The sequence below is a fragment of the Bufo gargarizans genome, chromosome 9 (genome assembly GCF_014858855.1).
Source record: "Bufo gargarizans isolate SCDJY-AF-19 chromosome 9, ASM1485885v1, whole genome shotgun sequence".
Lineage (NCBI taxonomy): Eukaryota > Metazoa > Chordata > Amphibia > Anura > Bufonidae > Bufo > Bufo gargarizans.
This window is the reverse complement of record NC_058088.1, coordinates 223059-240767: the sequence shown is the minus strand read 5'-3', so window position 1 is coordinate 240767 and position 17709 is coordinate 223059. Positions and strand designations below refer to the sequence as shown.

General features: G+C 44.8%; 1 protein-coding gene across 1 annotated transcript in view; it reads left to right on the top strand.

Moving 5' to 3' along the window:
• LOC122946704 (cytochrome P450 2F2-like) overlaps positions 1-17709 on the top strand; it is a 49077-nt gene that overhangs the window by 11487 nt on the left and 19881 nt on the right. The window contains exons 4-7 of the mRNA XM_044306483.1: positions 10672-10821; positions 11020-11180; positions 11805-11981; positions 12085-12226. Coding sequence (XP_044162418.1) covers positions 10672-10821; positions 11020-11180; positions 11805-11981; positions 12085-12226 — 630 coding nt within the window. The remainder of the gene's footprint in view (positions 1-10671; positions 10822-11019; positions 11181-11804; positions 11982-12084; positions 12227-17709) is intronic.

The window sequence follows — 17709 nt, the reverse complement described above, 5'->3', positions numbered from 1 at the left end:
CTATATATTAACTAGAAACACCTGCCCACACTGTAACACCACCCCTAAAGGCTCGTCTGTGGCTGATGCATAGCGCTCTCCTTGACATCTCCAACATCATTAGCGGCCATCATTTCTGCCCAACTTGAATCGACTTTCATTAGTGAACAGCACTGAGGTCCACTGGTCCCTCATCCAGAGTAAATAATCCCAGGACCAAGCAAGATGATGACGCCTGTGGTCAGGTACCATTGCAGGTAGTCTAACTCACAGACTGATGTAAAGGGTTTTGAATGGTCTGGCGTGACAGTTGGCTGTTTTAAAATGTGAACAGCATTATGAGGAGGACTGTTTGAATACCAATTCTAATTGAACCAGGAAATTTATTGGGTTTTTCATAGATCAAACATCTGTTGTGAATTTTGCCGGTAAGCTTCTTGTTAGAGAACAGCAAGTTGTGCAAAAAGTATTAGAAACATTGAACAGTTGTACATGTGCATTCAAAATGTTCACATTAAGTTCACCTTTAAAGTTTAGAGTGCATTTTAGGTTCATTCTGAAATTTCACCCACAAGTAGAGTTGAGCGAACACCTGGATGTTCGGGTTCGAGAAGTTCGGCCGAACATCCCGGAAATGTTCGGGTTCGGGATCCGAACCCGATCCGAACTTCGTCCCGAACCCGAACCCCATTGAAGTCAATGGGGACCTGAACTTTTCGGCACTAAAAAGGCTGTAAAACAGCCCAGGAAAGAGCTAGAGGGCTGCAAAAGGCAGCAACATGTAGGTAAATCCCCTGCAAACAAATGTGGATAGGGAAATGAATTAAAATAAAAATTAAATAAATAAAAATTAACCAAAATCAATTGGAGAGAGGTCCCATAGCAGAGAATCTGGCTTCACGTCACCCACCACTGTAAGAGTCCATTTTCATAAATTTAGCCCCAGCACCCAGGCAGAGGAGAGAGGTCCCGTAACAGAGAATCTGGCTTCATGTCAGCAGAGAATTAGTCTGCATGTCATAGCAGAGAATGAGGCTTCACGTCAGCCACCACTGCAACAGTCCATTGGCATATATTTAGGCCCAGCACCCAGGCAGAGGAGGGAGGTCCCGTAACAGAGAATCTGGCTTCATGTCAGCAGAGAATCAGTCTGCATGTCATAGCAGAGAATAAGGCTTCACGTCAGCCACCACTGCAACAGTCCATTGGCATATATTTAGGCCCAGCACCCAGGCAGAGGAGGGAGGTCCCGTAACAGAGAATCTGGCTTCATGTCAGCAGAGAATCAGTCTGCATGTCATAGCAGAGAATAAGGCTTCACATCAGCCACCACTGCAACAGTCCATTGGCATATATTTAGGCCCAGCACCCAGGCAGAGGAGGGAGGTCCCGTAACAGAGAATCTGTCTTCATGTCAGCAGAGAATCAGTCTGCATGTCATAGCAGAGAATGAGGCTTCACGTCAGCCACCACTGCAACAGTCCATTGGCATATATTTAGGCCCAGCACCCAGGCAGAGGAGAGAGGTCCCGTAACAGACAATCTGGCTTCATGTCAGCAGAGAATTAGTCTGCATGTCATAGCAGAGAATGAGGCTTCACGTCAGCCACCACTGCAACAGTCCATTGTCATAAATTTAGGCCCAGCACCCAGGCAGAGGAGAGAGGTCCCGTAACAGAGAATCTGGCTTCATGTCAGCAGAGAATCAGTCTGCATGTCATAGCAGAGAATGAGGCTTCACGTCACCCACCACTGCAACAGTCCATTGGCATATATTTAGGCCCAGCACACACACAGGCAGAGGAGAGAGGTCCCGTAACAGACAATCTGGCTTCATGTCAGCAGAGAATCAGTCTGCATGTCATAGCAGAGAATGAGGCTTCACGTCACCCACCACTGCAACAGTCCATTGGCATATATTTAGGCCTAGCACACAGGCAGAGCAGAGAGGTCCCGTAACAGACGATCTGGCTTCATGTCCGCAGAGAATCAGTCTGCATGTCATAGCAGAGAATGAGGCTTCACGTCACCCACCACTGCAACAGTCCATTGGCATATATTTAGGCCTAGCACACAGGCAGAGCAGAGAGGTCCCGTAACAGACAATCTGGCTTCATGACAGCAGAGAATCAGTCTGCATGTCATAGCAGAGAATGAGGCTTCACGTCACCCACCACTGCAACAGTCCATTGGCATATATTTAGGCCTAGCACACAGGCAGAGCAGAGAGGTCCCGTAACAGACGATCTGGCTTCATGTCAGCAGAGAATCAGTCTGCATGTCATAGCAGAGAATGAGGCTTCACGTCACCCACCACTGCAACAGTCCATTGGCATATATTTAGGCCTAGCACACAGGCAGAGCAGAGAGGTCCCGTAACAGACGATCTGGCTTCATGTCAGCAGAGAATCAGTCTGCATGTCATAGCAGAGAATGAGGCTTCACGTCACCCACCACTGCAACAGTCCATTGGCATATATTTAGGCCTAGCACACAGGCAGAGCAGAGAGGTCCCGTAACAGACAATCTGGCTTCATGTCAGCAGAGAATCAGTCTGCATGTCATAGCAGAGAATGAGGCTTCACGTCACCCACCACTGCAACAGTCCATTGGCATATATTTAGGCCTAGCACACAGGCAGAGCAGAGAGGTCCCGTAACAGACGATCTGGTTTCATGTCAGCAGAGAATCAGTCTGCATGTCATAGCAGAGAATGAGGCTTCACGTCACCCACCACTGCAACAGTCCATTGGCATATATTTAGGCCTAGCACACAGGCAGAGCAGAGAGGTCCCGTAACAGACAATCTGGCTTCATGTCAGCAGAGAATCAGTCTGCATGTCATAGCAGAGAATCAGGCTTCACGTCAGCCACCACTGCAACAGTCCATTGTCATAAATTTAGGCCCAGCACCCAGGCAGAGGAGAGAGGTCCCGTAACAGACAATCTGGCTTCATGTCAGCAGAGAATTAGTCTGCATGTCATAGCAGAGAATCAGGCTTCATGTCAGCCACCACTGCAACAGTCCATTGGCATATATTTAGGCCTAGCACACAGGCAGAGGAGAGGTTCATTCAACTTTGGGTAGCCTCGCAATATAATGGTAAAATGAAAATAAAAATAGGATTGAATGAGGAAGTGCCCTGGAGTCCAATAATATATGGTTATGGGGAGGTAGTTAATGTCTAATCTGGACAAGGGACGGACAGGTCCTGTGGGATCCATGCCTGGTTCATTTTTATGAACGTCAGCTTGTCCACATTGGCTGTAGACAGGCGGCTGCGTTTGTCTGTAATGACGCCCCCTGCCGTGCTGAATACACGTTCAGACAAAACGCTGGCTGCCGGGCAGGCCAGCACCTCCAAGGCATAAAAGGCTAGCTCTGGCCACGTGGACAATTTAGAGACCCAGAAGTTGAATGGGGCCGAACCATCAGTCAGTACGTGGAGGGGTGTGCACACGTACTGTTCCACCATGTTAGTGAAATGTTGCCTCCTGCTAACACGTTGCGTATCAGGTGGTGGTGCAGTTAGCTGTGGCGTGTTGACAAAAGTTTTCCACATCTCTGCCATGCTAACCCTGCCCTCAGAGGAGCTGGCCGTGACACAGCTGCCTTGGCGACCTCTTGCTCCTCCTCTGCCTTGGCCTTGGGCTTCCACTTGTTCCCCTGTGACATTTGGGAATGCTCTCAGTAGCGCGTCTACCAACGTGCGCTTGTACTCGCGCATCTTCCTATCACGCTCCAGTGCAGGAAGTAAGGTGGGCACATTGTCTTTGTAGCGTGGATCCAGCAGGGTGGCAACCCAGTAGTCCGCACAGGTTAAAATGTGGGCAACTCTGCTGTCGTTGCGCAGGCACTGCAGCATGTAGTCGCTCATGTGTGCCAGGCTGCCCAGGGGTAAGGACAAGCTGTCCTCTGTGGGAGGCGTATCGTCATCGTCCTGCCTTTCCCCCCAGCCACGCACCAGTGATGGACCCGAGCTGCGTTGGGTGCCACCCCGCTGTGACCATGCTTCATCCTCATCCTCCTCCACCTCCTCCTCGTCCTCCTCGTCCTCCAGTAGTGGGCCCTGGCTGGCCACATTTGTACCTGGCCTCTGCTGTTGCCAAAAACCTCCCTCTGAGTCACTTCGAAGAGACTGGCCTGAAAGTGCTAAAAATGACCCCTCTTCCTCCTCCTCCTCCTCCTCCTCCTGGGCCACCTCCTCTTCCATCATCGCCCTAAGTGTTTTCTCAAGGAGACATAGAAGTGGTATTGTAACGCTGATAACGGTGTCATCGCCACTGGCCATGTTGGTGGAGTACTCGAAACAGCGCAACAGGGCACACAGGTCTCGCATGGAGGCCCAGTCATTGGTGGTGAAGTGGTGCTGTTCTGTAGTGCGACTGACCCGTGCGTGCTGCAGCTGAAACTCCACTATGGCCTGCTGCTGCTCGCACAGTCTGTCCAGCATGTGCAAGGTGGAGTTCCACCTGGTGGGCACGTCGCATATGAGGCGGTGAGCGGGAAGGCCGAAGTTACGCTGTAGCGCAGACAGGCGAGCAGCAGCAGGATGTGAACGCCGGAAGCGCGAACAGACGGCCCGCACTTTATGCAGCAGCTCTGACATGTCGGGGTAGTTGTGAATGAACTTCTGCACCACCAAATTCAGCACATGCGCCAAGCAAGGGATGTGCGTCAAATTGGCTAGTCCCAGAGCTGCAACGAGATTTCGCCCATTATCACACACCACCAGGCCGGGCTTGAGGCTCACCGGCAGCAACCACTCGTCGGTCTGTTGTTCAATACCCCGCCACAACTCCTGTGCGGTGTGGGGCCTGTCCCCCAAACATATGAGTTTCAGAATGGCCTGCTGACGTTTACCCCGGGCTGTGCTGAAGTTGGTGGTGAAGGTGTGTGGCTGACTGGATGAGCAGGTGGAAGAAGAGGAGGAGGAAGCCGAGAAGGAGGAGGTGGCAACAGGAGGCAAAGAATGTTGCCCTGCGATCCTTGGCGGCGGAAGGACGTGCGCCAAACAGCTCTCCGCCTGGGGCCCAGCTGCCACTACATTTACCCAGTGTGCAGTTAGGGAGATATAGCGTCCCTGGCCGTGCTTACTGGTCCACGTATCTGTGGTTAGGTGGACCTTGCTACAGATGGCGTTGCGCAGTGCACACTTGATTTTATCGGATACTTGGTTGTGCAGGGAAGGCACGGCTCTCTTGGAGAAGTAGTGCCGGCTGGGAACAACATACTGTGGGACAGCAAGCGACATGAGCTGTTTGAAGCTGTCTGTGTCCACCAGCCTAAATGACAGCATTTCATAGGCCAGTAGTTTAGAAATGCTGGCATTCAGGGCCAGGGATCGAGGGTGGCTAGGTGGGAATTTACGCTTTCTATCAAATGTTTGTGAGATGGAGAGCTGAACGCTGGCGTGTGACATGGTTGAGACGCTTGGTGACGGAGGTGGTGGTGGTGGTGTTGGTGGTACATCCCCTGTTTGCTGGGCGGCAGGTGCCAACGTTCCTCCAGAGGCGGAGGAAGAGGCCGAGGCGGCAGCAGCAGAATAGGCCGAGGCGGCAGCAGCAGAAGAGGTAGCAGGGGGAGCCTGAGTGACTTCCTTGGTTTTAAGGTGTTTACTCCACTGCAGTTCATGCTTTGCATGCAGGTGCCTGGTCATGCAGGTTGTGCTCAGGTTCAGAACGTTAATGCCTCGCTTCAGGCTCTGATGGCACAGCGTGCAAACCACTCGGGTCTTGTCGTCAGCACATTGTTTGAAGAAGTGCCATGCCAGGGAACTCCTTGAAGCTGCCTTTGGGGTGCTCGGTCCCAGATGGCGGCGGTCAGTAGCAGGCGGAGTCTCTTGGCGGCGGGTGTTCTGCTTTTGCCCACTGCTCCCTCTTTTGCTACGCTGTTGGCTCGGTCTCACCACTGCCTCTTCCTCCGAACTGTGAAAGTCAGTGGCACGACCTTCATTCCATGTGGGGTCTAGGACCTCATCGTCCCCTGCATCGTCTTCCACCCAGTCTTGATCCCTGACCTCCTGTTCAGTCTGCACACTGCAGAAAGACGCAGCAGTTGGCACCTGTGTTTCGTCATCATCAGAGACATGCTGAGGTGGTATTCCCATGTCCTCATCATCAGGAAACATAAGTGGTTGTGCGTCAGTGCATTCTATGTCTTTCACCGCTGGGGAAGGGCTAGGTGGATGCCCTTGGGAAACCCTGCCAGCGGAGTCTTCAAACAGCATAAGAGACTGCTGCATAACTTGAGGCTGAGACAGTTTCCCTGGTATGCATGGGGGTGATGTGACAGACTGATGGGGTTGGTTTTCAGGCGCCATCTGTGCGCTTTCTGCAGAAGACTGGGTGGGAGATAATGTGAACGTGCTGGATCCACTGTCGGCCACCCAATTGACTAATGCCTGTACCTGCTCAGGCCTTACCATCCTTAGAACGGCATTGGGCCCCACCATATATCGCTGTAAATTCTGGCGGCTACTGGGACCTGAGGTAGTTGGTACACTAGGACGTGTGGATGTGGCAGAACGGCCACGTCCTCTCCCAGCACCAGAGGGTCCACTAACACCACCACGACCATGTCCACGTCCGCGTCCCTTACTAGATGTTTTTCTCATTGTTATGGTTCACCACAACAACAAATATATTATTTGGCCCAATGTATTGTATTCAAATTCAGCGGGATATAAATTTGAGGCCTAGTATTTAGGCGCTGGGTGACCGGTATGGATTTAGTGACAGAATTAGACTTGGAAATGCACAGAAGCGTGTGTGTGTGAAGTTATTCTGAATGACCCAATGTGCACCTTGAATATTATATACCCTTTTAGGGATAGATTTCAAATAGCTCTGATATAGCAGAAACCACTAAATTATGAAATTGTTAAATTGGGAATTGTATTTAAACCCAGAACAAAAAATGTGCTTTGACGGACACTAAATAACTTTCCCAGCCACAACAGGACAGCGTTAATGAGAGATTTAGCAGGATATAAATTTGAGGCCTAGTATTTAGGCGCTGGGTGACAGGTATGGGTTTAGTGACAGAATTAGACTTGGAAATACACAGTAGCGGGTGTGTGTGAAGTTATTCTGAATGACCCAATGTGCACCTTGAATATTATATACCCTTTTAGGGATAGATTTCAAATAGCTCTGATATAGCAGAAACCACTAAATTATGAAATTGTTAAATTGGGAATTGTATTTAAACCCAGAACAAAAAATGTGCTTTGACGGACACTAAATAACTTTCCCAGCCACAACAGGACAGCGTTAACGAGAGATTTAGCAGGATATAAATTTGAGGCCTAGTATTTAGGCGCTGGGTGACAGGTATGGGTTTAGTGACAGAATTAGACTTGGAAATACACAGTAGCGGGTGTGTGTGAAGTTATTCTGAATGACCCAATGTGCACCTTGAATATTATATACCCTTTTAGGGATAGATTTCAAATAGCTCTGATATAGCAGAAACCACTAAATTATGAAATTGTTAAATTGGGAATTGTATTTAAACCCAGAACAAAAAATGTGCTTTGACGGACACTAAATAACTTTCCCAGCCACAACAGGACAGCGTTAACGAGAGATTTAGCAGGATATAAATTTGAGGCCTAGTATTTAGGCGCTGGGTGACAGGTATGGGTTTAGTGACAGAATTAGACTTGGAAATACACAGTAGCGGGTGTGTGTGAAGTTATTCTGAATGACCCAATGTGCACCTTGAATATTATATACCCTTTTAGGGATAGATTTCAAATAGCTCTGATATAGCAGAAACCACTAAATTATGAAATTGCTAAATTGGGAATTGTATTTCAACCCAGAACAAAAAATGTGCTTTGACGGACACTAAATAACTTTCCCAGCCACAACAGGACAGCGTTAACGAGAGATTTAGCAGGATATAAATTTGAGGCCTAGTATTTAGGCGCTGGGTGACAGGTATGGGTTTAGTGACAGAATTAGACTTGGAAATACACAGTAGCGGGTGTGTGTGAAGTTATTCTGAATGACCCAATGTGCACCTTGAATATTATATACCCTTTTAGGGATAGATTTCAAATAGCTCTGATATAGCAGAAACCACTAAATTATGAAATTGTTAAATTGGGAATTGTATTTAAACCCAGAACAAAAAATGTGCTTTGACGGACACTAAATAACTTTCCCAGCCACAACAGGACAGCGTTAACGAGAGATTTAGCAGGATATAAATTTGAGGCCTAGTATTTAGGCGCTGGGTGACAGGTATGGGTTTAGTGACAGAATTAGACTTAGAAATACACAGTAGCGGGTGTGTGTGAAGTTATTCTGAATGACCCAATGTGCACCTTGAATATTATATACCCTTTTAGGGATAGATTTCAAATAGCTCTGATATAGCAGAAACCACTAAATTATGAAATTGCTAAATTGGGAATTGTATTTCAACCCAGAACAAAAAATGTGCTTTGACGGACACTAAATAACTTTCCCAGCCACAACAGGACAGCGGTAACGAGAGATTTAGCAGAATATAAATTTGAGGCCTAGTATTTAGGCGCTGGGTGACAGGTATGGGTTTAGTGACAGAATTAGACTTGGAAATACACAGTAGCGGGTGTGTGTGAAGTTATTCTGAATGACCCAATGTGCACCTTGAATATTATATACCCTTTTAGGGATAGATTTCAAATAGCTCTGATATAGCAGAAACCACTAAATTATGAAATTGCTAAATTGGGAATTGTATTTCAACCCAGAACAAAAAATGTGCTTTGACGGACACTAAATAACTTTCCCAGCCACAACAGGACAGCGTTAACGAGAGATTTAGCAGGATATAAATTTGAGGCCTAGTATTTAGGCGCTGGGTGACAGGTATGGGTTTAGTGACAGAATTAGACTTGGAAATACACAGTAGCGGGTGTGTGTGAAGTTATTCTGAATGACCCAATGTGCACCTTGAATATTATATACCCTTTTAGGGATAGATTTCAAATAGCTCTGATATAGCAGAAACCACTAAATTATGAAATTGTTAAATTGGGAATTGTATTTAAACCCAGAACAAAAAATGTGCTTTGACGGACACTAAATAACTTTCCCAGCCACAACAGGACAGCGTTAACGAGAGATTTAGCAGGATATAAATTTGAGGCCTAGTATTTAGGCGCTGGGTGACAGGTATGGGTTTAGTGACAGAATTAGACTTAGAAATACACAGTAGCGGGTGTGTGTGAAGTTATTCTGAATGACCCAATGTGCACCTTGAATATTATATACCCTTTTAGGGATAGATTTCAAATAGCTCTGATATAGCAGAAACCACTAAATTATGAAATTGCTAAATTGGGAATTGTACTTCAACCCAGAACAAAAAATGTGCTTTGACGGACACTAAATAACTTTCCCAGCTACAACAGGACAGCGGTAACGAGAGATTTAGCGGGATATAAATTTGAGGCCTAGTATTTAGGCGCTGGGTGACCGGTATGGATTTAGTGACAGAATTAGACTGGGATATGGCCAAAAAATAACCACACTATTGCTGGTTAAATGCACTTGGTGACGGGCGCAGCTTGCCCCTGATTTAGTATATGGCCAAAAAATGAACAGACTATTGCTGGTTAAATGCACTTGGTGTCACAGCTTGACGCACCACACTACTGAGGGTTAAATGCACTTGGTGACGGGCGCAGCTTGCCCCTGATGTAGTATATGGCCAAAAAATGAACAGACTATTGCTGGTTAAATGCACTTGGTGTGACAGCTTCACCCTGATGTAGGCTTTAGCCAAAAAACAACCACACCATTGAGGGTTAAATGCACTTGGTGACAGGCGCAGCTTGCCCCTGATTTAGTATATGGCCAAAAAAATGAACAGACTATTGCTGGTTAAATGCACTTGGTGTGACAGCTTCACCCTGATGTAGGCTTTAGCCAAAAAACAACCACACCATTGAGGGTTAAATGCACTTGGTCGCAGCTTGGATGCACTTGGTCGCAGCACCGCACAAGACACAAAATGGCCGCCGATCACCCCAGAAAAAAGTGACTGACAAACGGTCTGGGCAGCCTAAAAACAGTGAGTGAGCATTTGAATTTCAGCAGCTCAATGATGCACAGCTGCAGATCGATCGATTAATCAAGTGAAGTCCTTTGGAGGAGTTAATCTGCCTAATCTCGCCCTACTGTCGCATCCGCAACCTCTCCCTACGCTAATCAGAGCAGAGTGACGGGCGGCGCTATGTGACTCCAGCTTAAATAGAGGCTGGGTCACATGGTGCTCTGGCCAATCACAGCCATGTCAATAGTAGGCATGGCTGTGACGGCCTCTTGGGGCAAGTAGTATGACGCTTGTTGATTGGCTGCTTTGCAGCCTTTCAAAAAGCGCCAAGAAAGCGTCACAAAAGCGCCAAGAAAGCGACGAACACCGAACCCGAACCCGGACTTTTACGAAAATGTCCGGGTTCGGGTCCGTGTCACGGACACCCCAAAATTCGGTACGAACCCGAACTATACAGTTCGAGTTCGCTCATCCCTACCCACAAGTCAAATATCCAAAACTTTTTGTGAGTAGTATAGGTCAAATGTTCCTTTGAGAACTCTTTATGTGTGTAATTTGATGGATCCAGCACTTACACTGGAGGCCTTAATGTCGTATGTCCAACTTTAATTGTGAATGATTATTTTACCTTAACTCAGGAATGGCATTTTCCAATGGGGAGAAGTGGAAGGACCTCAGGCGTTTTGCATTGGCAACCCTGCGAAATTTTGGAATGGGGAGGAGCAGCATAGAGGAAAGAATTCAAGAGGAGGCACAATACACGTTGGAAGTGTTCAGAAACACAGAGCGTAAGAACCAAGGCAACCAGTATTCTTGCATATTCTGCACTAAATGTTCTCTTCTTTTTTAAACCAAAATGTGTGAGGTTTTTATTTTGGTAGAAGATGATAATGAAAATACTTATTAACAAATGACTCGTAAGTTGACTTCATTGATATTACTTGAACCTAAATGAGCATTGGTAACTCTGTAACTTTGCTCCTCAGAAAAGCCTTTTGATCCAACTTTCTTCTTGAGTCAAGCCGTCTCCAATGTCATCTGCTCAATCGTCTTTGGTAATCGATTTGAGTATGACAACAAGAAATTTGTGTCACTTCTTGAACATATCAGTGACATTTTTCATATTTTAAGCTCTGGCTGGGGAAAGGTGAGAGGAAATAGCAGAAAATCTGCTGATACAGTAAAGTAGATGAAATTAGAATAAATCTTATACATAGACTGTGGAATTTTTCTGTCCAGAAATTGAACTGTGTTGTGTGGCTTTTTAAGACTACAGAATATCAGTTTCTGTAGCAGAATGGTGACAGATTTGTTGTGGATATTCCCCATGGATTTCAATGGGTAAGTCAAAATCTGTAGCAAAACCAATTTATTTTGCTATACTTTACCTGTGGAAATGCAAGCAAATCTACACCAAAATCCACACAATTTGCTGCGTAAGTTTTACACAGGAAATGTGCCAAGTGTAGAAGATCCTACTGGAAATGATGTTGAATCTGGTAATTTCTAACAATGCAGATCTTGTGGAGGATGTCACGGTTTGTGAAACACAAATAATTATCATCCTCCTAAACCATATAAAACAATCTCAGGATTGGAGGGCAATAATATTTGTCTGGGTTGAGGGCAATACTTCAGAGCATAGACTAGGAGCAGCTATTGTCACACAATAATACAGATGGGAAATGGGGGAACGTTAACATTATCTTGGTTAATTATACTGCAAAATGTATTCCTGCACTTAAAGAATATAAACTTTAATTATTTACAGCTTTATAACATATATCCTGGGATCATGGGTTACTTGCCAGGACCTCATCAACGCATTTTCAAAAATTTTCAAAGCATGAAAGATTTTGTCCTGGAGATTGTGAGGGACCATGAAAAAACATTTCAGGCTGAAAATCCACGTGATTTCATAGACTGTTTCCTTATCAAGATGCAAAAGGTAAGTCAATAAATGAGAGAAGAATTAATTAAACTAATTAAAAAGGCACTTGTTTCTTTTCATTTATGTCCTTTTAACAATAAATCCTTTTATCTGGTACAAGGAAAAAGGAAAACCTATAAGCTACTTCAACATGGAGACCCTTGTGATGACAACTCTTAATGTGTTCTTTGGAGGAACGGAAACTGTTAGTACTACTTTAAGATATGGGATCCTTATTCTAATGAAATACCCAGATATAACAGGTATGGAAGGGTTTGGGGGATTTTATAGTATGATTTCTATTGTCCTAAAATATACCAACTATATAACAATAATAAACTTGTTTGTTATAGCCAGACTAAGGCTCCATTTAAATGGTCATAATGCGGCTCTTTTCAACTGTAGGCTTTCTCATCTAAACTAACAACAACTAGGAATCTATGATGCTACAGTCCTGATCAAAAGTTTAAGACCACTTGAAAAATGGCAAAAAATCATATTTAACAAGGTTCCAAGTAGAGCTTCAACATGCAACAAGAAGAAATGGGAGTGAGACAAAACATTTTTTGAGCATTCAATTTAATGAAAATAACGAATAAACTGAAACAGGCTGTTTATCAGCTGATCAAAAGTTTAGGACCACACCTCCAAAAAAAAAACTAAACCCCCCAAAACAGAAATCCAACTTCCAAACATGAACTCAGTAATGAGTAGCTCTGCTGTTATTGTTTCTCACTTCAAAAATTTGTTTCGGCATGCTTGATGCAAGTGTTTCCATGAGGTGAGTGGGAAGACGGCCGCACGAAGGCCATCTACTGTCTGGAACTGTTGTCCATTTTTGTAAACTTCCCTTGCCATCCATCACCAAAGGTTCTCAATTGGATTTAGATCAGGGGAACATGCAGGATTGGCCAAAAGAGTGATGTTATTCTCCTGGAAGAAGTCCCTTGTCCTCCGGACATTGTGTACTGTAGCCTTGTCCTGTTGAAAAACCCAGTCGTTACCACACAGACGAGTGCCCTCAGTCATGGACATAGCAAGCGGCCGTTTGACGCCCCTGCACTTCCTGAAGCTATACTGAAGAAAAAAGCACCCCAGACCATTATGGCGCCCCCTCCACTCCACTGTGGAGCATAGAAAACATCTCAGGTGGGATCTGCATGTCATGCCAGTAACGTTGGAAACCATCAGGACCATCAAGGTTAAATTTTTTCTCATCAGAGAATAAAACTTTCTTCCACTTTTGAATGTCCCATGTTTGGTGCTCTCTTGCAAAGTCCAAACGAGCAGTTCAATGGCGTTCAAGGAGACAAGGTCTCTGAAGACGTTTTTTGTTTTTGAAGCCCTTCAGTCTCAGATGCCGTCTGATTGTTATGGGGCTGCAGTCAGCACCAGTAAGGGCCCTATTTTGGGTCGAGGATCGTCCAGTGTCTTGACAGCCAATTGGATCCTCCGGCTCAGTGCTGATGACATTTTTTGGGGTCTTCCACTTTAATTTTTTGTTCCATAACCCTCAGGATCATTTAAGAATTTAATAAATTCCAAATGACTGTCTTACTGCGTCCCACCTCAGCAGCGATGGCGCTCTGTGAGAGACCCTGCTTATGCAGTTCAACAACCCGACCACGTTCAAAAAAGGAGAGTTTTTTTGCCTTTGCAACTTGTGACTACCTGATAGAAAATGACAATGAATCCACATCTTTGCACAGATTTGGCCTTTTAAAGGCATGCGGTCCTAAACTTTTGATCAGCTGAAAAACAGCCTGTTTCAGTTTAATCGTTGTTTTCATTGAATGTTTTGTCTCACTCTCATTTCTTCTTGTTGCATGTTGAAGCTCTACTTGGAACCTTGTTAAGATCCAGCCATGCTAAATATGATTTTTTGCCATTTTTCAAGTGGTCTTAAACTTTTGATCAGGACTGTATTAGTTCAGGTGATTAGACCAGCAGTCGGGTTGAGACTTATGGCCATGTGATTAAGACCTACAGTAAGTTTGCCAGAGGTCCACATCCGTCTCTCCCAGGCCCAGCTTTTGGTTCGATAGCACCTTGTGCAGGATTGTTTTGGCATCCACTTTGGCACGACTACCATAGAAGAAAGAAAATTAAATGATTTGTTCAACTTCACACTTTTTTGTTCCAATGCACCTAAAATGAAGCATCTTTGCTAATAGTCTTCCTATTTTTTTGAGATTATTTTTTTTTTATACAGATGTAGCCGAGGTAAAATTGACTCTGATAACATATGTCACGGTGTTATCTCAGTTATATCATGACAAAAATCACTGAAATCCATTGAAAAGTCAGTTAACATTTTCTTGCCATTCTTTACTTAGCGCATTAACTATCAAGTTTAGCTCGGCTGCATCTGTATATACAGAACCAAATGAATCATCTAACTATAATCCCAGCTTTAAATGGCTTCTTCCAGTGGCGTAGTGTGGGTTGCCAGCACCCGGGGCAAGCCAATTATTGTGCCCCCCCCCAAACCTGTTGACACGTCCCTTTTTTACAGACAATGTAGTAGATGTCAACTGCAGTCCTATGTCACACCACATATAACACAGTGATAACTCTCTGATTACACATAATCTATTAGATGAATGGAAGGCCCTAGAATTCAGGACACACACAATCCTCTCCCCAACCCTACCATGAAAGCAATATGTGGATGGACATTACATATACTGGTACAAAAAATACAGTAGAATACAGCAGCACATACCTCTTATATCCAGTCACATCTGCTCTGAGGTACACTCTTTTCTAAACGTCTTCATTCAGAGATAAGAACGCATGATACCTTCTTCCAGCTGCGTCTCATCTCTGAAGAGTTTATCACAGAAAACATTTTTAGATTCCTCACTTTACTATTGTCCTCTACCTCCTGGTACCTCAACACTTTCATCCTGCCACTACCCCTAATGCTGTGCTAGTACCATACAGATAGTCCCCCACCATAATACATTCTCAAACTGTCCTCAATGGTAATAGTGTTCCCTGCAGTATCCCCAATAGCAACCCCATTAGTAGTAATGTCCTCCATATTGCGCTCAATAATAAAACCAGCTCAGCACCCCAGTTTTAATAATGCCCCCATAGGGCTCCTAGTAGAAATAAGGCCACGTGTGACTACTTCTCTATATTGTATTGCTGAATAGTAAACTTAGTCACTACCATGGGTGTAACGAGAATATAATGGGTGGGGTGAGTCAGAAGAACTAGCCTGGGCATGGATGGCTGGGAAACACTGGTGTATGATTGTCATTTACAGTACAGACCAAAAGTTTGGACACACCTTCTCATTCAAAGAGTTTTCTTTATTTTCATGACTATGAAAATTGTAGATTCACACTGAAGGCATCAATACTATGAATTAACACGTGGAATTATATACATAACAGAAAAGTGTGAAACAACTGAAAATATGTCATATTCTAGGTTCTTCAAAGTAGCCACCATTTGCTTTGATTGCTGCTTTGCACACTCTTGGCATTCTCTTGATGAGCTTCAAGAGGTAGTCACCTGAAATGCTCTTCCAACAGTCTTGAAGGAGTTCCCAGAGATGCTTAGCACTTGTTGGCCTTTTTGCCTTCACTCTGAGGTCGAGCTCACCCAAAACCATCTTGATTGGGTTCAGGTCCGGTGACTATGGAGGCCAGGTCATCTGGCGCAGCACCCCATCACTCTACTTCATGGTCAAATAGCCCTTACACAGCCTGGAGGTGTGTTTGGGGTCATTGCCCGGTTGAAAAATAAATGATGGTCCAACTAAACGCAAACCGGATGGAATAGCATGCCGCTGCAAGATGCTGTGGTAGCCATGCTGGTTCAGTATGCCTTCAATTTTGAATAAATCACCAACAGTGTCACCTGCAAAGCACCCCCACACCATCACACCTCCTCCTCCATGCTTCACGGTGGGAACCAGGCATGTAGAGTCCATCCGTTCACCTTTTCTGCGTCGCACAAAGAAACGGTGGTTGGAATCAATTATCTAAAATTTGGACTCATCAGACCAAAGCACAGATTTCCACTGGTCTAATATCCATTCCTTGTGTTCTTTAGCCCAAACAAGTCTCTTCTGCTTGTTGCCTGTCCTTAGCAATGGTTTCCTAGCAGATATTCTACCATGAAGGCCTGATTCACACAGTCTCCTCTTAACAGTTGTTCTAGAGATGTGTCTGCTGCTAGAACTATGTGTGGCATTGACCTGGTCTCTAATATGAGCTGCTGTTAACCTGCGATTTCTGAGGCTGGTGACTCGGATGAACTTATCCTCCGCAGCAGAGGTGACTCTTGGTCTTCCTTTCCTGGGGCGGTCCGCATGTGAGCCAGTTTCTTTGTAGCGCTTGATGGTTTTTGTGACTGCACTTGGGGACACTTTCAAAGTTTTCCCAGTTTTCCCAATTTTTCAGACTGACTGACCTTCATTTCTTAAAGTAATGATGGACACTCGTTTTTCTTTACTTAGCTGCTTTTTTCTTGCCATAATACAAATTCTAACAGTCTATTCAGTAGGACTATCAGCTGTGTATCCACCTGACTTCTCCACAACGCAACTGATGGTCCCAACCCCATTTATAAGGCAAGAAATCCCACTTATTAAACCTGACAGGGCACACTTGTGAAGTGAAAACCATTTCAGGTGACTACCTCTTAAAGCTCATCAAGAGAATGCCAAGAATGTGCAAAGTAGTAATCAAAGCAAAAGGTGGCTACTTTGAAGAACCTAGAATATTACATATTTTCAGTTGTTTCACACTTTTTTGTTATGTATATAATTCCACATGTGTTAATTCATAGTTTGGATGCCTTCAGTGTGAATCTACAATTTTCATAGTCATGAAAATAAAGAAATTTTTTTGAATGAGAAGGTGTGTCCAAACTTTTGGTCTGTACTGTATGTAAAACTTTTCTATGTTTTCTAGGTTTTTTCTACATGAAAACTATGCAGGAAGAGATGATATATTACATGTCTCTCTCATACACTAAGTTGATGGTGCTGGGCATTATAGGAATACACCTCCTGTGGAATATAAATTATGCAGGGCCAGAGGAGTACTTGAAAGTCTTGGTTATGCTCTTCCAACTAATGTTGGACATTTCTAGCAGTGTGAAATGTCACATTTTCTTGCTGGAGGATTCCATCCATCCAAGAGAAGACAATCATTATATATGAGTGTACATGATCTGCAAGGATGGATTAATACCAAAACCAGTTGAGAGTGCCTTCCACATGGATGAATGGGCTCAGAGACTGCCACAAAAACATTCTCAACACCATAACACTGCCACTACCAGCTGTGTTCTTCCAGCAATGGTTGCGGGATGTTTGTTCTCTGATATTTCTTGTCTGACACACCACCTTCCATCTGCTTGATGAAGCAAGGAAGGTGATTCATCAGAGAAGACAACCCTTTGCCAATCAACAAAGGTCCAATTCCAATACCGCTACATAAATTGAAGCCTTTTCTGCCAATGCAACTTTGTTATCAGAGATGCAGTGATTATCCATTTACTTTTGAGCCCCATAGGCAGTAGAGTTTGCTACACTCTTGTTTTAGACAAATGTATGATAGTGCAGTACGCCACTCCTTCAGGGGGAGAGAGTGTGAGGTCACAGGGGACAGTTAACAGACCGAGGGTTGCTATTGGTACTCACGATTTTTAATAAACCCTGGGCAGGCGTACAGCAGTGATGGAGAGGCTGGCACATAGATCCTCTGGGGCACTCTCTGGGTAT